Source organism: Poecilia latipinna, unplaced genomic scaffold (assembly GCF_001443285.1).
Source record: "Poecilia latipinna isolate Pla-1442-1.1 unplaced genomic scaffold, P_latipinna-1.0 Scaffold629, whole genome shotgun sequence".
In the NCBI taxonomy this organism is placed as follows: domain Eukaryota; kingdom Metazoa; phylum Chordata; class Actinopteri; order Cyprinodontiformes; family Poeciliidae; genus Poecilia; species Poecilia latipinna.
Window position 1 is genome coordinate 68,728 of NW_015113245.1, and position 18,772 is coordinate 87,499.

Consider the following 18,772-nt stretch of genomic DNA (forward strand, 5'->3'; position numbering starts at 1 on the left):
CCTTAAAAAGGGGAAGCTGTACAGCCTTTCTGGGTCAGTTACCTTTGCACTTTTGGCTTTGTACAATGGCACAAGGAAAGGCTTTGTACAATGGCACAAGGAAAGGCTTTGTACAATGGCACAAGGAAAAAGCACTTGTGCACAGGATACCCACTGACGGTTTCCTCTTTTACTGAACAGCCAAGCGGAAAGGAAGAGCATGAGGACAGAAATAAGGCTGACAGTAGGCATCCCTGGTTTGGTAAACAACATTTAGGAAGCTTTCTGGAGTACAGTGCGCACCAATGTGTATCAGAGATACACTGACGCCAACCCCATTAGGTCGACTTGAATCCAACTCTAGTTCATTTGCCTAGAAGTCCTGCTTGTTTGGGTAGGTGTGAATGTGCAATCAAAAAGAGAACTCTGTTCCGCCTACAAACTTCCGTCTCGGTTTGATTGAGGTGAGCTCTTGTGCGGCTCAAATGTGAACTCGAGAGCGCTCCGAAAATAGGAAGCAGACTATAGCACAGGGCATTTTGAGTAAATAGAACCAAAACAAACGTGCAAGTGTCGTGCTAGAAGAAGAAATGGTTTGTGTTCTTTGTTGTTCTCGGTGTCTTCTTTAGAAGCTTTTGTGTCAGTGTTTCTTGGTGCAGCGCCACCACAGGTGAGGAGGGGAACAGTCTCTTCAAAGGGTTTGGATTGCTTGACACAGTGCAGTGTGAAAGCTAACCGCATCAGCTGGAAAGGTAACAAAAATCACAATTTTGCTCCCTACTAGTGTCTAAATGTTCCAAGTTATGTGTGGCTGACTAATTCAGTGCTTGGTGTAACAATCAATTCAACAGTAGAACGTAACAAAGAAGTTGTTGAGTTTATATCATCTTTTTTAGCAGGAAACAAAACAAACAGTATTTTCTGGACGCAGTTTAAGTCTGTTACTGCGTCATCGTGAACAACGTCCTTTTTTTTCTCAGCGTAGAAGCCTTCTTCCAGGAATATTATGTTTATACCAACAGAGATTCCCCAACGGATCTTAATTATGTAAGAATGGAAAGAAACCCCAGTCTGCTTAAAGCCTCAGATGTTGAGCACTATGCCTAAACACGAGTCCAGATGATTGATGTAGGTTTTAATGGGGTTCTCCAATTCGTCCCACACAGTACTTCAGTTACTACAACAAGTTAGAATATTACAACAGAGCAATAAAACTGATTTTTATACCAGAAATGTTGCAACTTAAATGTATGTCCATGTACGGCACAGTATAGAAACAATCAGGTATGTTGAGAGGATCGACAGGCCTTTTGTTTGTAACATTTTTTAGTAAGATAAACTGAATTGTGAGTTTTTATATACAATCTTCATATTTATAACACCAAAAGAAGAAAAAAACCCACTTAGCTGCTTTTTGCAGATAAGATAACTGATACGCTCATTGCTGGTCTCGATGTGGACCGGTCAATTACCGAGACCGGTCTGAGTTCTTCAGATCAGTTCAGTCTAAAAGTTAAGTTTACTAGCCAAAGGAGACAGAAGTGGGATTTATACAATGACATTAAAAACCTCCTAACCTGATGTCCTGAGTACTGAAAGCACATGGTGCTGCGTTTCTATTAAATTATACAGAGCTAAATGCATTATGTGAGCTTTTTCAAACTCATTGTCTGATTCAGTCTTGCTTTAATCACATCTAAAGTTGATGGAGCTATTAAAAAAAAAAAAACTCCCTCCCTTAGGAGGTTGTCATCTCCAGATCGACTCAACTTCTGCTTTTATGTTTATCTAATAACATCTTTCAGCTGAAACTGAAGGCTAAAGAAGCACTTACAGTCACAGATTTAACCGAGCGCAGTATTTTTTCCGCCGGTTAACCATGTTGCCACGACCCGTAATATAACAACTTTGCCCTTCGGCTCGGTTTGAGCTGCTTTAGGAAACGTCTTTATCTCGTAGACACACAAAAATAGATGGGAGAATGAACTTAAGACACAAAGCAGTCCCTGAATGATACTAAAAGTTTAAATTGCCCAGAGGAGAGCATATTGTTTTATTGTCTGTATTTACAATTGAGTTTACATGAATAAGTTTGTGTGTTTAGTTGAAAGACCACACACGTCCTTACATTTAGGAAATGATGCACCACAATTACAGGGAGAGAAAAAAATCACTGTCCTTCATGAATAAGACCATTTAAACTAAACAAGGTGGATTTTTTTTAATCTGACAAACTGGAAAATAGGAAGAAATCAAGAGCATTTCTGTTTTAAGGGTTTCTGTCAAGAAAACACATGAGGATACTTTAAAATACCAAAAGGATAAGAAAATCTATTCTCCGGTGTAAGAAAACAGAAAGTTTGAGCAGTAATTGTCCGTTTGCTGTGACGCATTTTCCTCTTTCCTTTTTCTCTAGCTTTTGTTTTTATCGATCGGGTCTTTGGAGGCAGAACACTTTGGCCTGGTTGTCTCCTGAGGCCGTTACGGCAAGAGACGCTTCCCTGAGGAGACACAAGGACACCATCAGGTGAGGGAATCCCATTTGTTCTGCTTTAATAGTCAAAAAGTTCAAAAACAATGCTTTGCAACAAGTATACCTTAATAAAGCAATGTGTTTGTTAATTAATTAAAATGGAAGCTTTCATAGAAGGCTATGAATTCTGTCCTTGCTGCGAAACAAGGACATTTAACACTTTTTCTTTCATCCTTACAAAACTTAAGTTTGTAAGTTTGGTGACATGTGTACCGTGTTACAAAACTGGATTCACCAATTAGAAATGAAGCGAGCGAAACAAAGCAGTCGTACCCGTTGACGGTGAAGTCGAGGATCTCTGCGGTGTGTCCGCGGTACTCGGACAACAGGTTGCCAGAACGGGCGTCCCACAAACGCAGCGCTCCGTCCAAACTGCAGGTGGACACCACAGACGAAGACTCCTCCCACTGCAGGTGAACGATCCCCGCCTGGAGAGGCAGTAAAAGGTGGTGGTGAGGAGATTTTTCAACGTAGTGAACTAAAGCAAAACAGAAGAACACTCACCTCATGCTGGCATCTGTGCCTCAGCACCTGTGTAGAAAGGTCATAAATGGCCAGAGTCCCGTCCAGGTACGCCACAGCTATGAGAGGTAGGCTGCAAACATCCCCGCAGATGTAAGACGCTGAAGCCGACGTGTCACATCTTGTAATCCGATTTTTTTAAACTTACATGTTGCAGAATCCCACAGACTCCACGGAGTTGGACTCTTCCTCGTCTTTCGATCCTTTCGCCTTACCTCCCTCCACAGAGAACACTCCAACTACCTGTGAACACACTTTTACTGAGACGAGCTTCTGGGAGGATGTCTGTTGGGCATACCGGCTCACGGCTGCACCCACCTTGCCTGTGGTGGTGTTGACAAGCTTGGCACAGCCGTCCACTGAACCCGTCAGCATGAGGGAGCCATCCTTGTTGCAAGCAAGGCAGGTCAGCGCCCCCTGGTGTCCGTCTTGACCTGCATAAGGATGCACTTTAATCTCTGTTTGAAATGTTCTCCTGACTTGGTGACATATGTACTGCGATAATTTGGCCTGAACACATAAAGTGCTACGTACGCCGAGTAATCAATGTGTTTGTGTCCTACCTTTAATGACATGAATGGCATTTCCATGCTTTAGGTCCCACACCCTTATGGTTCCGTCCTCATAACCCACCACGGCTCGTTTACCTGGAGGAAGGTGTGGCAACGTCATAGTGTTTCCCCAAAGACTTGACAGCATCAAACTTAAGATGGTAAATTAGTTTTTTCTTAATGTTTTATCTGGAGAAACGCTTCATTTAGTGAGCGCTGATAAAGTTTTAAGATTTAGGACAGGTCTGCTTTAATGCTTGTCTTTTTATTCAGTCTATGTAACTATAAATCGTCTATAATCAAACCCTGACTGCCGTATTCACCACTAAACACTTGTTACAACCTTTCTGAATATTGTGAGGCGTTCTTTGTTTTGGTGTTTTCTCACCATCAGGGAGGACTTTGCCACTGGTTGCCTGACACGCAGGACTCTCGAAGGTTTTACAGTCTCCTGCAGGGATCTTCCACATCCACACGTTGCCATCATTTGTCCCCGCCAGCAGCACGGGAGCGCAGGGATGCCACTCCAACCACTGAGGAAGAGGTGAAAGAACATAATACTGAAAAACGTTGATCTACTGATGTAATTCTGTATTTTTGATATTTCTCTAAGGGATAAAGAAAAACAAAAAAAACAAGCTTAAAACAAGAGATAAACTGACTCTCTGCATTTTACCTCCAGATCTCCGACTTCAAATGACCAGATCTCCTCTTTTGTTTCCACTTTCCAGACTTTGATTAGACCGCTCATATCCCCCGAAGCCACCAGAGATGAGTCATGGCTGAACATGGCACACGTCACCGAGTCTTTGTGTCCTGCAGGGTAAGAATAAGAAAAAAACAAGACGCATATTAGACAGAAAAAAAACTGGGTGGATGGATACATAAATAAATAAATAAAACATGATCATAAGCAGATTCATGAATAGATAAGTAGCTGGATGGTTGAATGGATGCAAAGATAGGTAGATTTGAGCAGGAGTATTCACCTGTGCACTCCATCACGACCTCTCCGTCGCTCACTCTCCAGACGTAAGCCTTATCATCCTCTCCACCCGTCACGGCTAGGCTGTTTGTGGCTGGATCCAAACTCACACAGAACACAGAGCCTGGGCACGGGGAGAGGAGGGCAGCAGGACAAAGTTTGAGCCTCGAACAGCCGTAAAGGCAGATGCAGCACAAACCTGCAGGATGGGTCTACCTGTGTGCTTGGAGAAGGTGAGCTCGCTGTCATCTTGCTCCGCCTCTGCTTCCATCTCATCTTCCGTCTCCCAGCCTTCATTATCGTCCTCCGGGTTTCCAGGATCCTCAAAGTCAACGTCTCCCAAGTCGTCAGCCAAATCATCTAGGAAAACAAAGCTTATCTATAAATGCTGAAACCATCAAATTCCAAGAAAAACTTGGATCTAAATAACTTCTGAAGTCCTGTTCCATTCCCCAAACACACAGAAGTTGTAACTCGGTACCACCGCTGAAAGATAGGCAGTCAGTGCAAGGACTCCCTCAGTACCTGGCCCAGGCTCTGTGTCGTTGAGATCGATTACTTCAATTATTTCCTCATCTCCATGGAGCTCTATGGCATTCTCCTCTGTGTTGTCCATGACGCCAACAGGCTAAAAGCAGGCAAAAACACCAGCGCTAATAACACCAAGTAAGTTAACTTTTAGCTACTTACAGAATCTAAAAGCCGCTCTTTTACTCATAAACGTCGCTTTATGTAACATAAGAACTTAGCCGAGCAAGTGTAAATTGTCAGAAAAATTATCTGGGCATGATTTCTTCACATGTTGCTGCATGAAGACTGAGGAACTGCCGCATAATAATGACGAAGCACTCGGTCGGCCTCCAGTCACACAAGCGACCAATTGCGTTCTCAATGCCGAGTAACGCCTCCTTACAACCCAGGCTATCATTGGCTGAAATGGTTAGAGGGAAGGTTGGGATTGGTTGTCTGGACAGAGTGGGCGGAGTCGTTTTCTGGGATTTACACAACGTAGAACCGAGTCACGCAAATTCCACCAGGCGGTGCTGTTGACAAACTAATGCCTCAACTTCCAAGAGAGGAAAAAAAAATCTTGCAATGAATATATTACTGTTAAATAAAAAAAATACATTCATTATATATTTTTATATGTAAATGAGAATTTTAATAATTACATAGACTATTTCATAATAATGTAACTCTTTAAAATAATTGTTACTTTCTATAAATGTAATATTACTATGTTATATAAATAGTTGCATGTATTTTTTATTTAATTATAATTGTAGATATACAAATGACCATTTTTTATATTTGTACACTTGCATAATGTGCTAAAAGTCATAATCTTCTTATAATTTGTTTCTTTATTCATTCATTTCTTCATTTAATATAATATCTTTCTTTTTAAGTATTTTATTAGTTTATAGACAATATTTGGGCTCCTTACTCATTGCTCATTGTGCTTATCTGGTGTACTCAGTATCTGATTAGCATCCTTCTCCTCTCTAGCAGCTCTCTGCTCCCTCTTGAACAAACAGCAGCTTGGAATGATTTCCTTTCTGATTAACATTCAGAGTCCTTCTCCTGAGAGACGGAGGAGGGATAATGGGGTGTTATCAAAACTGCAATTTACCTGCACGGCATTAAGAAGTCGCAGAGGAATTTCAAACACTTTTGAAGTGTTGTTTGTTTTTTTAAGACGCTAAAAAAATTCATCACACATTAATGACAATTAGGACTATACCGCCACAGAATGGTTTAATCACGGATCCATTCTCTCTCTCTGTTTCTCTCTCTCTCTTGTCCCTTTGCCAATCTTTTAACACACCCCTGCCAAGCTCTGTAAAGAAAAAAAGAAAAGAAAAACAGGATTTCTGATTCCTGTGCACTTTGGGAACAGCCTGAAAACTTTTCTTCCCAGATGTCTGACTGTACACTCCTGACGTGTAGACATAGGCTGTAAAACCACAGGGAAAACATCATTAGTGGCAAAGGCTGCTCTCCATTTTAAAAGAAACTGGTTCTCCCTGCCTCAATCCCTCCTTCAAACATCCCCGTGCCAGGGACATTTTATGAACACTTAACGCAGTTTGTCTACTTCAGGTCTTTTTGGTCGGACTTGAACGCCCCTGGCTATACGCTGCTGGCAGAAGTCACACGCTGGATGCCCAAATAAGTTTTACGGGCTGCTCGGGCCCCTCCATTTCTAGTCTTCCGTGGAAAAATACAAGCATCTTGTGATGGGAGAGATGTGGAAATATCAGTGTGTAGGTTATTTAGGCATTTTAAATCTGCAGCAAGTAACAGATTTATATAAACTCTGCAGCCATTTATGACTAGCATTGGACGATGCTGCACTGGAAAATTAAACACCGCTAGCTGCTTTCACTCGCTTGGTAGGTTCAGTTCTTTACGGTATTTTCCACCTCAACAGACGTCGTCTTTTGTTGCCAATGTTTAATATTAAGTTAATTCAACGTCAGATGAAGCGAACCCGAGTAAATAAGAAAAGCAGTTCTCAAATTAACGTTTCACTTTTTGAGACGGTTAAAAACTATTCAAACCAATTTGTGGAAAAACTAACAGCCCCCTAAACCATTGTTGTGTTTTTTTTTTAGCCTACTTATTGTTGCTAAAAATGTGGTTATTCAACAAAACTATTCACAATTTAACAAGGTGGTATTAATACATGACATAATAATTTTTTTTTTAGTTGTATGATTTATAAAACTAAGCTGGTCTTTGAGCATATTTGCAGCTCTAGCATGTCAATTCCTTTTGAGGAAAGATGCAAATGTTTTTACTTTTATTCAAATGAGCCGATTTTCATGTGAAAACATTACTACTGGTGTCCGTTTTCCTTGTGAGCGATCCTGTGGAGCGGCACGGAGGCTGTTATGAGATTATTAAAACTCAAGACGTTGGCTTTAAAAGACTGGCAGTGAATCTAGTTGGAATACACAAACTGTATCTCCTCTGAGTTATAGACAGTAGTAGACATATTCTGGTCAGGAGACTCTATCTAAACCAATAAATCATGTGACTCGGTTTCCAGAACTACCAAAGAAGCCTAAACCCCCGCCCCCCTGCCATGTTATAATAAAGACTTTACATTTTTAAGGCATCTAAGATACTGGCCTTTTTCTACTGGTATGCATCAACACCACATGACTGTGGTTGCAAGCTTTTCAACAGAGAAAACGTCACAGGAGTGAGGAGATCATGGGGTCAGGTCAGTAGTGTTTACACCTACGGAGCCTGACAACAGGAAGTCCATTCATTTCTGTTTATGCAGCAGACACAGAAATTGGTAGAAGTTGATGGAAATCCTGCAGCTGAGGCCGTCTTGCTGTCTGAGTTAGATTTTTAGTCTTAAAGCTGGTTTCATTTTCTTCATCGATTTGCTTAAATATTCATTCCCTCCTCCTATTTTAGCTCCGTGGTATTTTTAGAGTCGGTTTCATATCATGTTTTAATATTTGCTTTGCTTCTGAATCAGCATTGTTTGCTTTTGTTTTCAGATGCCATGAGTCATGTGGGGGAGCAGCAGGCGACGGTTTCGGTCTCGTTTGTTTGTCTTTAAAATGAGATGAAATTATTACATACTTCTCACTACCTGTAATTGTTGCATTATTTTTTTTAGCTTAATTTGCTTTAAATTCCTGTCTTTTTCATCTCTCCAAATTATAATTTGAAGTTAAAAGCGTAAAAAAAAAAAAGACCTTACTCTCTTCAGTAGACAAAGTGAGACATTTTTTTTGGATAAATTTTTCCAAAAATTCATGTCAAAGTACGCAAAGATTTCCCCTTAAATGTAAAGCTGACGTCACTCAGAGTTTGTCCACTCACGGGCTAGAAACTTTAAGTCTCCAAAGCCTCTGGAACGACGCATTGGGTGGGCTTCAGAAACCAGGAACGACCCGTCATAACATTTCTCAGTTTATCGCCCGGGCGAGCTGGTTTATATCTGAAATAGCCGTAGTCTCCGCAGCGCCGTTTCTTCACAGGCAGTGGAAACAACGTGCTCTGTTCCTGACCGGCTACTGGAGCCATATTAATCTGCTATGAGTGCCGTACCCTCACCTTTATGCACTCACAAGCAGTATGAATAAAAACGTCCTGGGAGATGGCTCCGGTAATTACTCTGTGTGCAGCTCAGCGTTGGCTTTGATGGAAAGTTTTAGACCAACTGGCGCGACTTGAAGAAAGCCTGGATGCTGATGCTTATTATTATTATTATTATTATTTTTATTTTTTATTCACAAGACTCCATTACTGCTTCTTCCTCCCTCTCTCAAACATGTCACATGAGCTATACCCAAAAGGCAGAAATGGGCTTTGGACAATCTACAACTGTTGAGAGTCGCAAGTGCTTTCATCCTCGTGGGCTAAAGGCAGAGGATCTTTATGATTCTTGAGGTCTGCAAAGTGTTGTCTGCACGCTGCATCTGACTCATGTGGGTCTGTGTTGGGTGAGACAACTGCTTCCCTTCGAAAACCACTAACAGGCAGTTTTGTGTGTATTGCAAGTGGTCTGGTCCACAGCCTGTGTGTGATGTGTCTTCTGTGGTATCACAGCAGAGCTCTTTTTCTTTTTCTTTTTTGCAGGCACTAAACGCTCGTCTGTTAACTTTCCGGCCAGTTTGCTGCTCCCCCTGCCCCCCACCCAGCCACCGGCCTGAAACACGGTGTATTTTTGGAACGTCATTACTCAGGATGTCTTTTATAGGCCAGTTTTTTTTTTTCTCTCTTTTTGCGGTACAGATGCCTTTTTAAATGAATCACGCTGAATATAATCCCCCACAAAAACAGAAAGTAGGTACCAAATACCCTCCTGGATGCAAAAACATAGTTCAACCGACGTAATCACTGGTTTGGCAGTTTGGACCGCGCTCGTCGCAAATGCGCAGCTCTGGGGCAACATAAACCAAATCTAATCCCTGCGTTGACATCATTGCTCTCAATGAACTCGCTTCAGATTCGTCGCACAGACACACACGTCTGAGCGTTTAACGCGCGTCTGCGTCAGCAAAAGTCAATATGCAAACAATACGGATGCAGATGTCCTGGAGCAATCTGTGCTCCCAGACAGCTGCTGTAAACCCGGTCTGACGATCAAGCCACATGGAAGTGATGAGAAACACCAGCGTTAACCTTAACGCTCCTGTTAATGGAGCATTTTAAAAGAACATTTAATGGTTGTACTTTTTTTTTTTTTTTTTGCATTCTGGAGAATTCACATATTTACCTCTCAAATTATTCCCTCCAATTGGAAAACTTGTAAAAAAAAAAAAAAAAAAACCTGAGGAAGGCCTTCGGGTTTACTTGTCGTAGTTTGCAGCCCCAAACAGCTTACCGACAACATCAGCAATGCCTCCCAAGACCTGTCGTCTTATGTAACCGAAGCCTCTGCAGCTCATCCACAAATTACAGTATAATCTTCTGTTTCCATGGATATGACCGTCCCAACAGGCTTCCTTCCCCTTAACTCCGGAGGAGGAGCAACCTCAATTTAAAAAAAATAAAATAAAAATAAAAGCCAGCTGCAGCAGAGCAGTGCAAAAGCCAGGGTCAGGTTGGAACGAACAAAAGAGCGTCTCGTGACAGAGATGACTATTTCTGGTGGGAACAAAGAGGGAGGGCGATGATCAAGTCATTAGGTATCTGCACCTGCTAATGCAGAGGCACATCGGATTCCATCCCCAACACTGATCTGTGAAAGTCTGTATTTGGCTTACTATTAGTTTGATAGATAAAAATCAGTAGTTTAGCTACATATAAAACAAATCTAAAGTTTACGAGTGCGGCAGAGTTTCGTTCTGCTTCTTTGGATTGGCTTTGTTTGTTTTCATCCATTGAAGAAGGCTCTTCTGACAGCTAAAAATAGGCTAACAGCTGAATATTTTAAGGTAATAAATATATTATGTACTGAGCCTAATCAATCAGACAAACATAAGAAACTAGTTTACTTGTCATGGGAGCTTATCAGATGTGGTGAAACGAAAGAAGGTTTAAACAGGCCGTTGTTGCTTATCCCAATGAACCAATTACTGGCAAAACTTCAAACCAAAAACATCTACGGTATATCCACAGATTTGCTATTTGGTAGTTGCAGCAGTGATATTTTGCGGATGAAGCTTCGAGAAAAGTCAAAACGCCTTTTGCATTTTTCAAATCTTGACTTAGAACCAGTGACGGGCAGACAGGCCCAGAAGAGTTGGATGTGAGCTGAAGCGGCTAAAGACGACACCGTGAGCCGCCGTTATTAAGACCAGACATCGTTTTGAAGCCACAAGACAGCCTTTGCTGGGAGGAGGAGAGGTCAAGCCGCTAAAGAGGAAGAGGCTGCGGTACCAGATGATGTTGGAGGGCACGGGTGCATGCCAGTGGAGGTGGGGTTGTTTTTGTAGGTTGGTGAGTTTTTCCTTCAGCAAAGCCAGCAGGATCTTGGGATTTTTGCTTTACTAAAAAAAAAAAAAAAAGGAATGGGGGAGTTTAGTGCTGTCTAGTAATGTCTGGAATGGTGCTAAAATATCTAGCATGATTTTTCTACCTGTTCTGTCTCGAGGGCATTTCATTGGGATCTAATGTGACGCGTCAACAACAAGACATTGTAAAGTTGGAAGTTCTGCCTCCTTCAGCTCCTTCGTGTCTTTCCCAGCGTTTCTCTGTGAGCTTCAGTGAGTTGTGGAAGGAGCCCCCCTGAGGGGCGGGAGAGCAGACTGAACTCCCCAGCAGGGAGTCTACCTGCGCCTTCTGAATAATAACATCGTCTCCACACGCAGATGCAGCCCATACGGAAGCTGCTTAGCATATTACGGTAATCGAGTCAGCGGAAACGGGCCGCGGTGTTTCAGACTCACCTGTGGGTGGCTGCCGAGATGCAAAATCAAATAGAAAGTAATGGAAATAAAGGCTTATTGGATTAACGCTGGTGGTGGGAAAGGCGTTTCGTGTTGCAATGAGCAGGAATTGGATAAAAATGTTTGTTTCATTTTGCTGGCGAAGGTTATGGAAGACGTCGAGCGTCAGAGGGAGAGGTTGAAATGCAGGACGGAGAAATATTGGGTTGTTTGGAGAGCACCGGGAGCATTTAATTGAGTTCTTAGGCCTGTAACGTTTCTAAACCACCGATTTTATGGTGCAGCTTTAATATGCATCTGCAAATGTAACAAAAGAAAATGGTTTCTCACAAGATTTCAGGTTTTTTTTTTCACCCTGACAGGTCCACTTTTTTGCTAAAAAAAAAAAAAGTGACGCAGATAGCACACAGTGCCGTTCCAGTGAGCACGCATTTCTTAGATTCCCTGAATTCCTGAATGATATTATGTTTCCCAAACTATGATAATGTCAGATTCCTTTGAATTTCAAAGAAAGACACTTTCTGTTTGTTTCCTAGATTTTACCTTTATCCACGGTGAGATTCCCATGGTGGGCTAGCCTTGAGTGTTAAAAGATTAGAAACAAAAATCGATCAAATGACGTAACTGCATGTAGAACAGCTTGTAGGTTTTGAAACGGCATTATGGGTTGAGTTCCTTCACTTTCCGCGCCAAACTTTCTGTTTTTCACAATAAAATGTTTCCAAACAGCTGGCCCTTTGTCAGTAATGCAGCAGTGAATTACTTCATGCTAAAACAACTAGAAAAAAAAAAAAAAAAAAAAACCCCCTTTTTTTTGGCACTTAAATCAAAAAGGCTTTAAACTGTTTTCTTATAAATACTTTAATAACTTGAATTTTTTTTATCACATTTAAGATTAAATAGGGTTTAGATAGATACTAACAGTAAATCAGGAGCACAGGGCACACAGTTTTCAAAAATGTTAGATAAATGATAAGTACGCATAACTCACTACACACACAATGATTGTGGCTTACAGGCAAACATTTAGAATATGACATAAAAATTCTTAAAAAAACAATCCCCAGAAATGTTACATTATCATTATAATGATGGGAAAAACTTGTCATCAGCAGCCTTCACCAGAAAGGCAAGCCACACAGAGTTACCGCTAAAGAAGCTGCAGAGGGATTTATTCAGTGATATTAATGGGAAGTTAAGTGGAAGGAAAAAATGTTTAAAAAGAAGGAAAAGCTGCAACGACACAACGCAAAAGGAGCCCAAACCAACCATCGGCGGCATAATTACTCATATCCCTGGCAGACATGGAGCTCAGCATTAAAGATAAAAGGTCAAAAGATCAGTGAAATTTTTATTTTCCGAGAACAATTATGCCACAATCATCACAATTATCAGAAATAAACATTAGAAATATATGACTGCCTGTGTTATTGACTTGAACTAAAGCAACTTTCTGATAACATTTGGATTTATTTGAGGAATATTTGGTCAAATAAAGTTTATACCGACTCCATGCTATTGTAAAACACATTACTATACAGAGTATCTTTTATTATTATTATTATTAAAAGCGTAGCGACAATCTCCAACCAGAACCGAGCCCTGGACAGTGGTAGATGGGCCCGTTTTCATCCGGCTGACCCCGCCTCTGGTAAATGCAGGGGCGCTCCATGTGACGCTGGGGCTGTAACAAAAATCCAGTATGGCGGAATCTGTCAGGAGATGAATTTTCTTTCCCCGTCCGCGCCCCCCCACCCCCCGTCGGAGTCTCTAACATGGGAGAGAAATAAAAGGCAAACCGAGCGGGACACACGTCGGGACGCCTGGCCCTCCGCCTGGCCGGTGTTAGGTGAGCCGGTTTGTGCGCCTTGCGGATGAATGTGTGGCCGAGCAGCGCCGCTTTCATGTTGGTGCTCCGCCAGGGATGCGATCCACACACAGGGATTCATCAAAACAATGTCCGGCTCAAGTTTCCACACCGCTCCGCTTCGCTTTCGTTTTCCACGGCTACATTTCAACGGTCGTCCGTGGGTCTGAGTCGTGTTTCAAGGCGGTAGGACTTATTTCACCTCTTTTCGGGGAATTAAGCTGTCTTTCTTTTTTTTTTTTTTTTTTTTTTCCGGCTACGGTTTGTTTCGCTGTTGCGGGCGGGAAGTGAGGGGCGATGTTTATTTTGCCGATTGTTGCTGAGCTATTTATAGAGCAGGAACGAGCCGTGGGCTTTAGCGTAAAATACAGAGTGAAAACACTTCTCCGGAGCTATTCTGACCGGGCTGCTGGCATGGAAAAGGTGTAAAACTGAGGTCCAGGCCCGGATATTTGTGTGTGAATGGTTCGGGATGGGCGGTGGTAATTCTCTGCATGCGTCAATCTTTTTTCTTTTTTGTGAATGGGGGCGTACGGACTGTTAAAGCTGTTAAAGCGACATCTGAGTTGTAGATTATGGTGGGTTTAAAAGCGCTGCTTTGCTCATGTTTCTGCAAATATTGTGCAGAGAAAGTGGACTTTTTGTCCTTGTATGTCAGAGAGTTGTGTTTTGTACTGGAAACAGGCTGAGCGTATGTGAGCCCCCTGTTTTTAGGGATGGGGTTACAGAAAGCTGTGTCATCTACAATCGGTCCACCGATGCATTTTCTTGTGTTGTTGATTCCAGTTCCAAATTTTTGAAGCTTAAAGCTGGTATATAACACACAATTATTTGTTTTGAACCCATAAATTAACAGTTGAAGTTGAATATATTTTAAAAAGGGGATCATCTTTTTTTCTTTTTGATTAAGCAGCTTAGTTCTGATATACATTGGTTCTGGCTTTTGCTGCCTCCTGATCATACCGTCATTCATACCGTCATTTCGTACTCACGATGCAGACCTTTCGATTTTATCGTGAAAAAAGTTGTAAGTTGGTTCACTTGGTAACTTACAGAAGTTACTATAAAAATATAAAAAAACAGTAGTAGAGATTGAAAATACAAAATTTATTCAGCACTTGGTTGTTTCATACTATTTGTAACATAAGTCCTAACATTTTCTTCCTGCAAGAAAAGCTACTTTGCAAATAATTTTTCAAAATTCACTCTTTGTTTATGCTTCAAATTATTTCTAATCCTTAACTTTGTCAGTCAGTGCAAGTGCGTTAATGTGGCTGCAAATGAATGTGTTTTATTTCCCATTTTTATGAATGTTTATCTATATAATTGCCATCATGGTTGCAGGTGTGTGATATATGAAAGATTCTTTGTTTGTATCTACAAAATAGCAACGTTTGTGTAGGAATGGGGGTACAACATATTGAAAAAATACTCCAGAGCCTGGAGTATTTTTATTATGGTACTGCTGCTTTCTTCTTTGCTATTTTGTAGCGAAGCCACATCCACGTAGCTTCATTGTTTATTTTATTTCATGCACGAAAAAGTTGCCTAAGAAATGGTGTGGTCTACTTACTGGGTTGTGCCAGTCTTACAAAAGATTTACAGAAATGTTTGTTGGTTCTTCACAGTTTGCTCTCAGGACACAAGGGATAAATAAATAATCTCTACTAGCAGGAGATGGGTAGCGTTACCTTGGTTTGATCATAACTATGACGTAATACGTCACAGTTTCTGATGATAAGGTCTAATTGCACAAGATTTCATGATCAATTATGTCCATATTATTTAAAAAAAGGAAAAAGAAAATCTCCAGATCTTATATTAACAGAATATGCACCGATTTGGACCGATATCAGATATTAATATTGCTTTTATGTCCAGTAACTTATACTGAATTGTATCTTGTGTATGCACATTTTGAAAGTATTCTGACTACAGTAATAGAGAACATTTTAAACAATTACTTTAATTAATTTGAGATATTTCAGCTTCTTGTGGTGATTTACCAAAACAAGATGCTACCAAAAACAAATAAACCTGTCGTTGTGTCCACACCTCTTCACATAAACTTTGACAGTAGATCATTTAAAAGTAAAGTTGCTGTAATCTGTTGCGTGTTGCAAGTTGCATCTAGACTTTTTCTGTCAATATAAAACATCAGAACTTTTTAGGATTGACTTTTCTCTTCTTTTGAAAAGCAATCATCTGATAAAGTCTGATACGGTTATTTATTTTTTATTTTTTTAATAAAAAAGTGTTAAAACTTAGAGCAAAATGTGAAATGATTTGCCTGTTATTCACCCAAAAAATGCACTGTGATCAAAAATATAACTATATGAGTGTGTTTGTTTTAAAAAAAAAAAAAAAGCAGTTTTATTATTGGATTTGACATGGCTGCACAGGGTACAGGTCTGCTTAAAAAAAAAACAAAAAAAAAACATTGTCACACTTGTAGTCGTTATTGTTTAAAGTTTTATTCATATTTCATGTTTTTCACACAAAATTACAGCTTTGTAATATTTAGGAAATGTTCCACCTCCGCGCTGCTCCCCGTGAGTGCTTTTCCGTCATCGCCACACTTTGGGCCGCAGGGCATGTCTCCCCAGTTCTGTCACCCTGCATCAAGCCAACGCGTCTTGGGGGGACAATGGTCTCGGACGTTCGCGTTAATGCCCCCCCTCCCCAGACAGATGAGATACCCTTGGAGAATGGTGTTGCAGCCAGCTTCTCCCTAAAACCTGGACCCTCCCCTTCCCAGCTCTGCCCCTTCATCACAAAGTGTGCGTGCACTGTGCAGTGACCGACTTTTTTTTTCTTTTTTTTTTTTACGGGGCGGGGGGACAATTTGTCCTGCGGCTGTACTGTCTGGCCCCTCTCGTCTTGAGACCAACCCCCAGCTTTTAATGCACACACACACACACACACACACACACACACACACACACACACACACACACACACACACACACACGTGCATCCGTCCTGCTTCGAACAGCCTCGGAGACCCTCTGCCAGGGAGTAAACATCCACGCCACCCCCTCCCCTCTCCCACCTCCACACCAGCCTCCCCCTGGGGCAGATCTACCCCTTCTATCTGTGGTGCTTCAGGGTTAACCACTGATTACATCTGACACTTAAGCTTTGGGCTCAAGGCATTCAGGTTACCCCCCCCCATTACCTTCCAAAGAACATTAAAGTACAAGTAGTTATTATCAATAACAACAAAGCAAAACCCTTTCCAAAATAAAAAGATCACCTTTTGTGGATAATAGTTGCAATTTGGGTTATTTTGTACCCAAAAAAATTCTGGTGACCTGCATCTGTTTCACCAAAAAAAACTTCCTCGAACATATTTATAAGGAACTTTTTCTTGTGTGGCTTTCAACAGCTGTTACTAACAAATACATCATTGTGGTGTGTTATAAAGTCTTTTTATGAAGTATGAAATGTTGTGGTCAGAAGGAACTTTGTTCTTCTTCTTCCTACTTTGAATAAAACAGCAGGAATCTCCCCTCCCTTGGCGACCTTTTTCCTCACTCGGTCACCATTGCTTTTCCCAACTTTAAATAATCTACTTGGAATCTCCTGCGCAAATTCATTAGCGCAAACCGGTAAAAATGAGGATCAGAACCCAAATTGGTGGACAGAAGGTGTAGCATAAAACTTTATGCCTTCAAAATGTAAGCATTCAGTCCCATCAACTGGATGGATTTAAAAGCAAATATATATATAAAGCTCCATAATTCTTCAAAGTGTTTAACTAAAAAGAGAAACAAACTGACTCGGCGTTACGGGTGAGAGGTACAAATTGGTGAAGGGGCAAAATGACCCGGAGCCACATTTTCTACTTTTTTAAAACTAACGTTGAGAAGTAAAGGTTCAATTTGATCAGCAGAAAAGTGCCACATTATGCCTTTTCCCCTCTTTCACACTTTTTTACCATTTTGCTCTGAAGATTTTAGGAAACATTTTTCAATCAGTAAGCATAACCAAACTTTTCCTCTCCTTTAACTCTCCTCCAAATCAGCAGAGGCTTCGCGTTTGACGCAGATTTTACGAAAATAACCCGACGGAAAACGGAGAACGTTCGCAACCGATTCCTTCTGTTTAAAGCAGGAAAGTTCCGACTGTTTTTAAAGAAGCGGTAACGACGCTGTCCTTTCTGTCTCGTCTCCTAGGTTGATGCTGATGCTAGACAGCGTGCTGCCTCTTTAAGTGCAGTAGCCACATCATTAGGCTAATGGAGATTGGCTGCTGCTGCTGCTGGACGCCTGCTTCCAGTTTCCTGTTCGACCGTCCGGAGCGTTGGATCAGCCCGAGCTCGCATTTAAGCGGACACTCCCAGACGCCCTTAGTTTTGGCAGGATAACGGCCTCCCTGTGAATAATACTTGCATTACACAAGGACACGCACACACACACACACACACACACACACACACACACGAATGTTCACATCTGTTCTGCAGTACAAAAACAAACACACACACATAAACATAACGAGCCGGCTGCTCGGTTCGCTGAACTGCGTGGGAACCAACCTGACAGAGATGACATCAAAGAGCCACCAAGGTAAGACTTTTCAGTTCTTTTGGTGATTTTTTTTTTTGCGACATTTTTAAAAGTTTGTTATTGTTAGCCATATTGTTTTTAGCATATAATGTAAAAAAAAATTCCCATCTCATCTCAAATTTAAATATACTTTTAATTAGATTAAATATGCACGAGTGGAAATATTTGCCCATTCTTCTTCCGGAAACAGCTCAAGCTCAACCAGACCGGATGGAACACAATTTTTAAAGTCTGTCACTAGATTCTCACTTAGATCTAAGTCTGGGCTTTGACTTGGCCATTCTATTGTAGCTCTGGCTGCATTTAGTGCCGTCAAACGGTAAATGGAAATCAGTGCTTTGGAAATCAAGCCCACTGACAATTACAATATTTTGACACAAGACAAAAACGACTCCCAGCAGGACGGGAGTCTTTTACTGTCTCACAATTTGATTAATAATCGATTTTAAATTTGAACCATATGATTTCTCCTTCAATCTGTAGGTGTGTAAAGAATTGCGAGACAGAATGATAAATGGGTTCGGGTTGTTCCAAGTCGCATCATGTTCGTGCCGTTTTGTTTGTTTTGGCCACCTTTCTTTTCGTCTCTTGTTGAGGCTGTCTCAGTGAGACATTTTACGGGAGTTCTCAATTTTCATTTTACAAACCGAGCATTCGGTGGAAACCAAAACAAGTCCGTATTTTTATCTTCAACAACAACGGGTTCGGTTGTGTCTCTTTCCCTTTTTCATTTCTGTACTGTCCTCTTTGTTTTGGTGTCTTCCGCGTTTGCGTACGTTCCCATACCATCTGCACGGCGACGTCCCATATAGTTAGAAAATTGAGACCCCCCCCCACCCTTTTTTTTTTTTAGATTTACTATGCGGATTGTACATCTTAGGATTTGTTAACAAAACATAAA

The 18,772-nt window shown here is 41.2% G+C and overlaps 2 protein-coding genes across 5 annotated transcripts in view; one reads left to right on the top strand and one right to left on the bottom strand.

Moving 5' to 3' along the window:
* Window positions 1-1,993: 1,993 nt before the first annotated feature.
* On the bottom strand, window positions 1,994-5,414 carry aamp (angio-associated, migratory cell protein). Its single transcript, XM_015043393.1, has 11 exons — window positions 5,096-5,414; window positions 4,787-4,930; window positions 4,575-4,694; window positions 4,262-4,401; window positions 3,974-4,118; window positions 3,598-3,681; window positions 3,353-3,468; window positions 3,183-3,277; window positions 3,017-3,107; window positions 2,786-2,940; window positions 1,994-2,480 (listed from the first exon to the last, which is right to left on the bottom strand). The coding sequence occupies exons 1-11, from the start codon at window positions 5,184-5,186 to the stop codon at window positions 2,405-2,407; spliced, it is 1,257 nt and encodes a 418-aa protein (XP_014898879.1). The 5' UTR covers window positions 5,187-5,414; the 3' UTR covers window positions 1,994-2,404.
* A 7,129-nt stretch (window positions 5,415-12,543) lies between these two features.
* The window catches only part of LOC106954123 (histone deacetylase 4-like), a 68,899-nt gene continuing 62,670 nt past the window's right edge, over window positions 12,544-18,772 (top strand). The window contains exons 1-2 of one of the 4 annotated variants that reach the window (XM_015043394.1): window positions 12,544-13,282; window positions 17,479-17,871. In XM_015043394.1, coding sequence (XP_014898880.1) covers window positions 17,748-17,871 — 124 coding nt within the window. In that variant the 5' untranslated portion in view covers window positions 12,544-13,282; window positions 17,479-17,747. The other 3 variants (XM_015043398.1, XM_015043395.1, XM_015043396.1) reach the window with 3 other exon arrangements.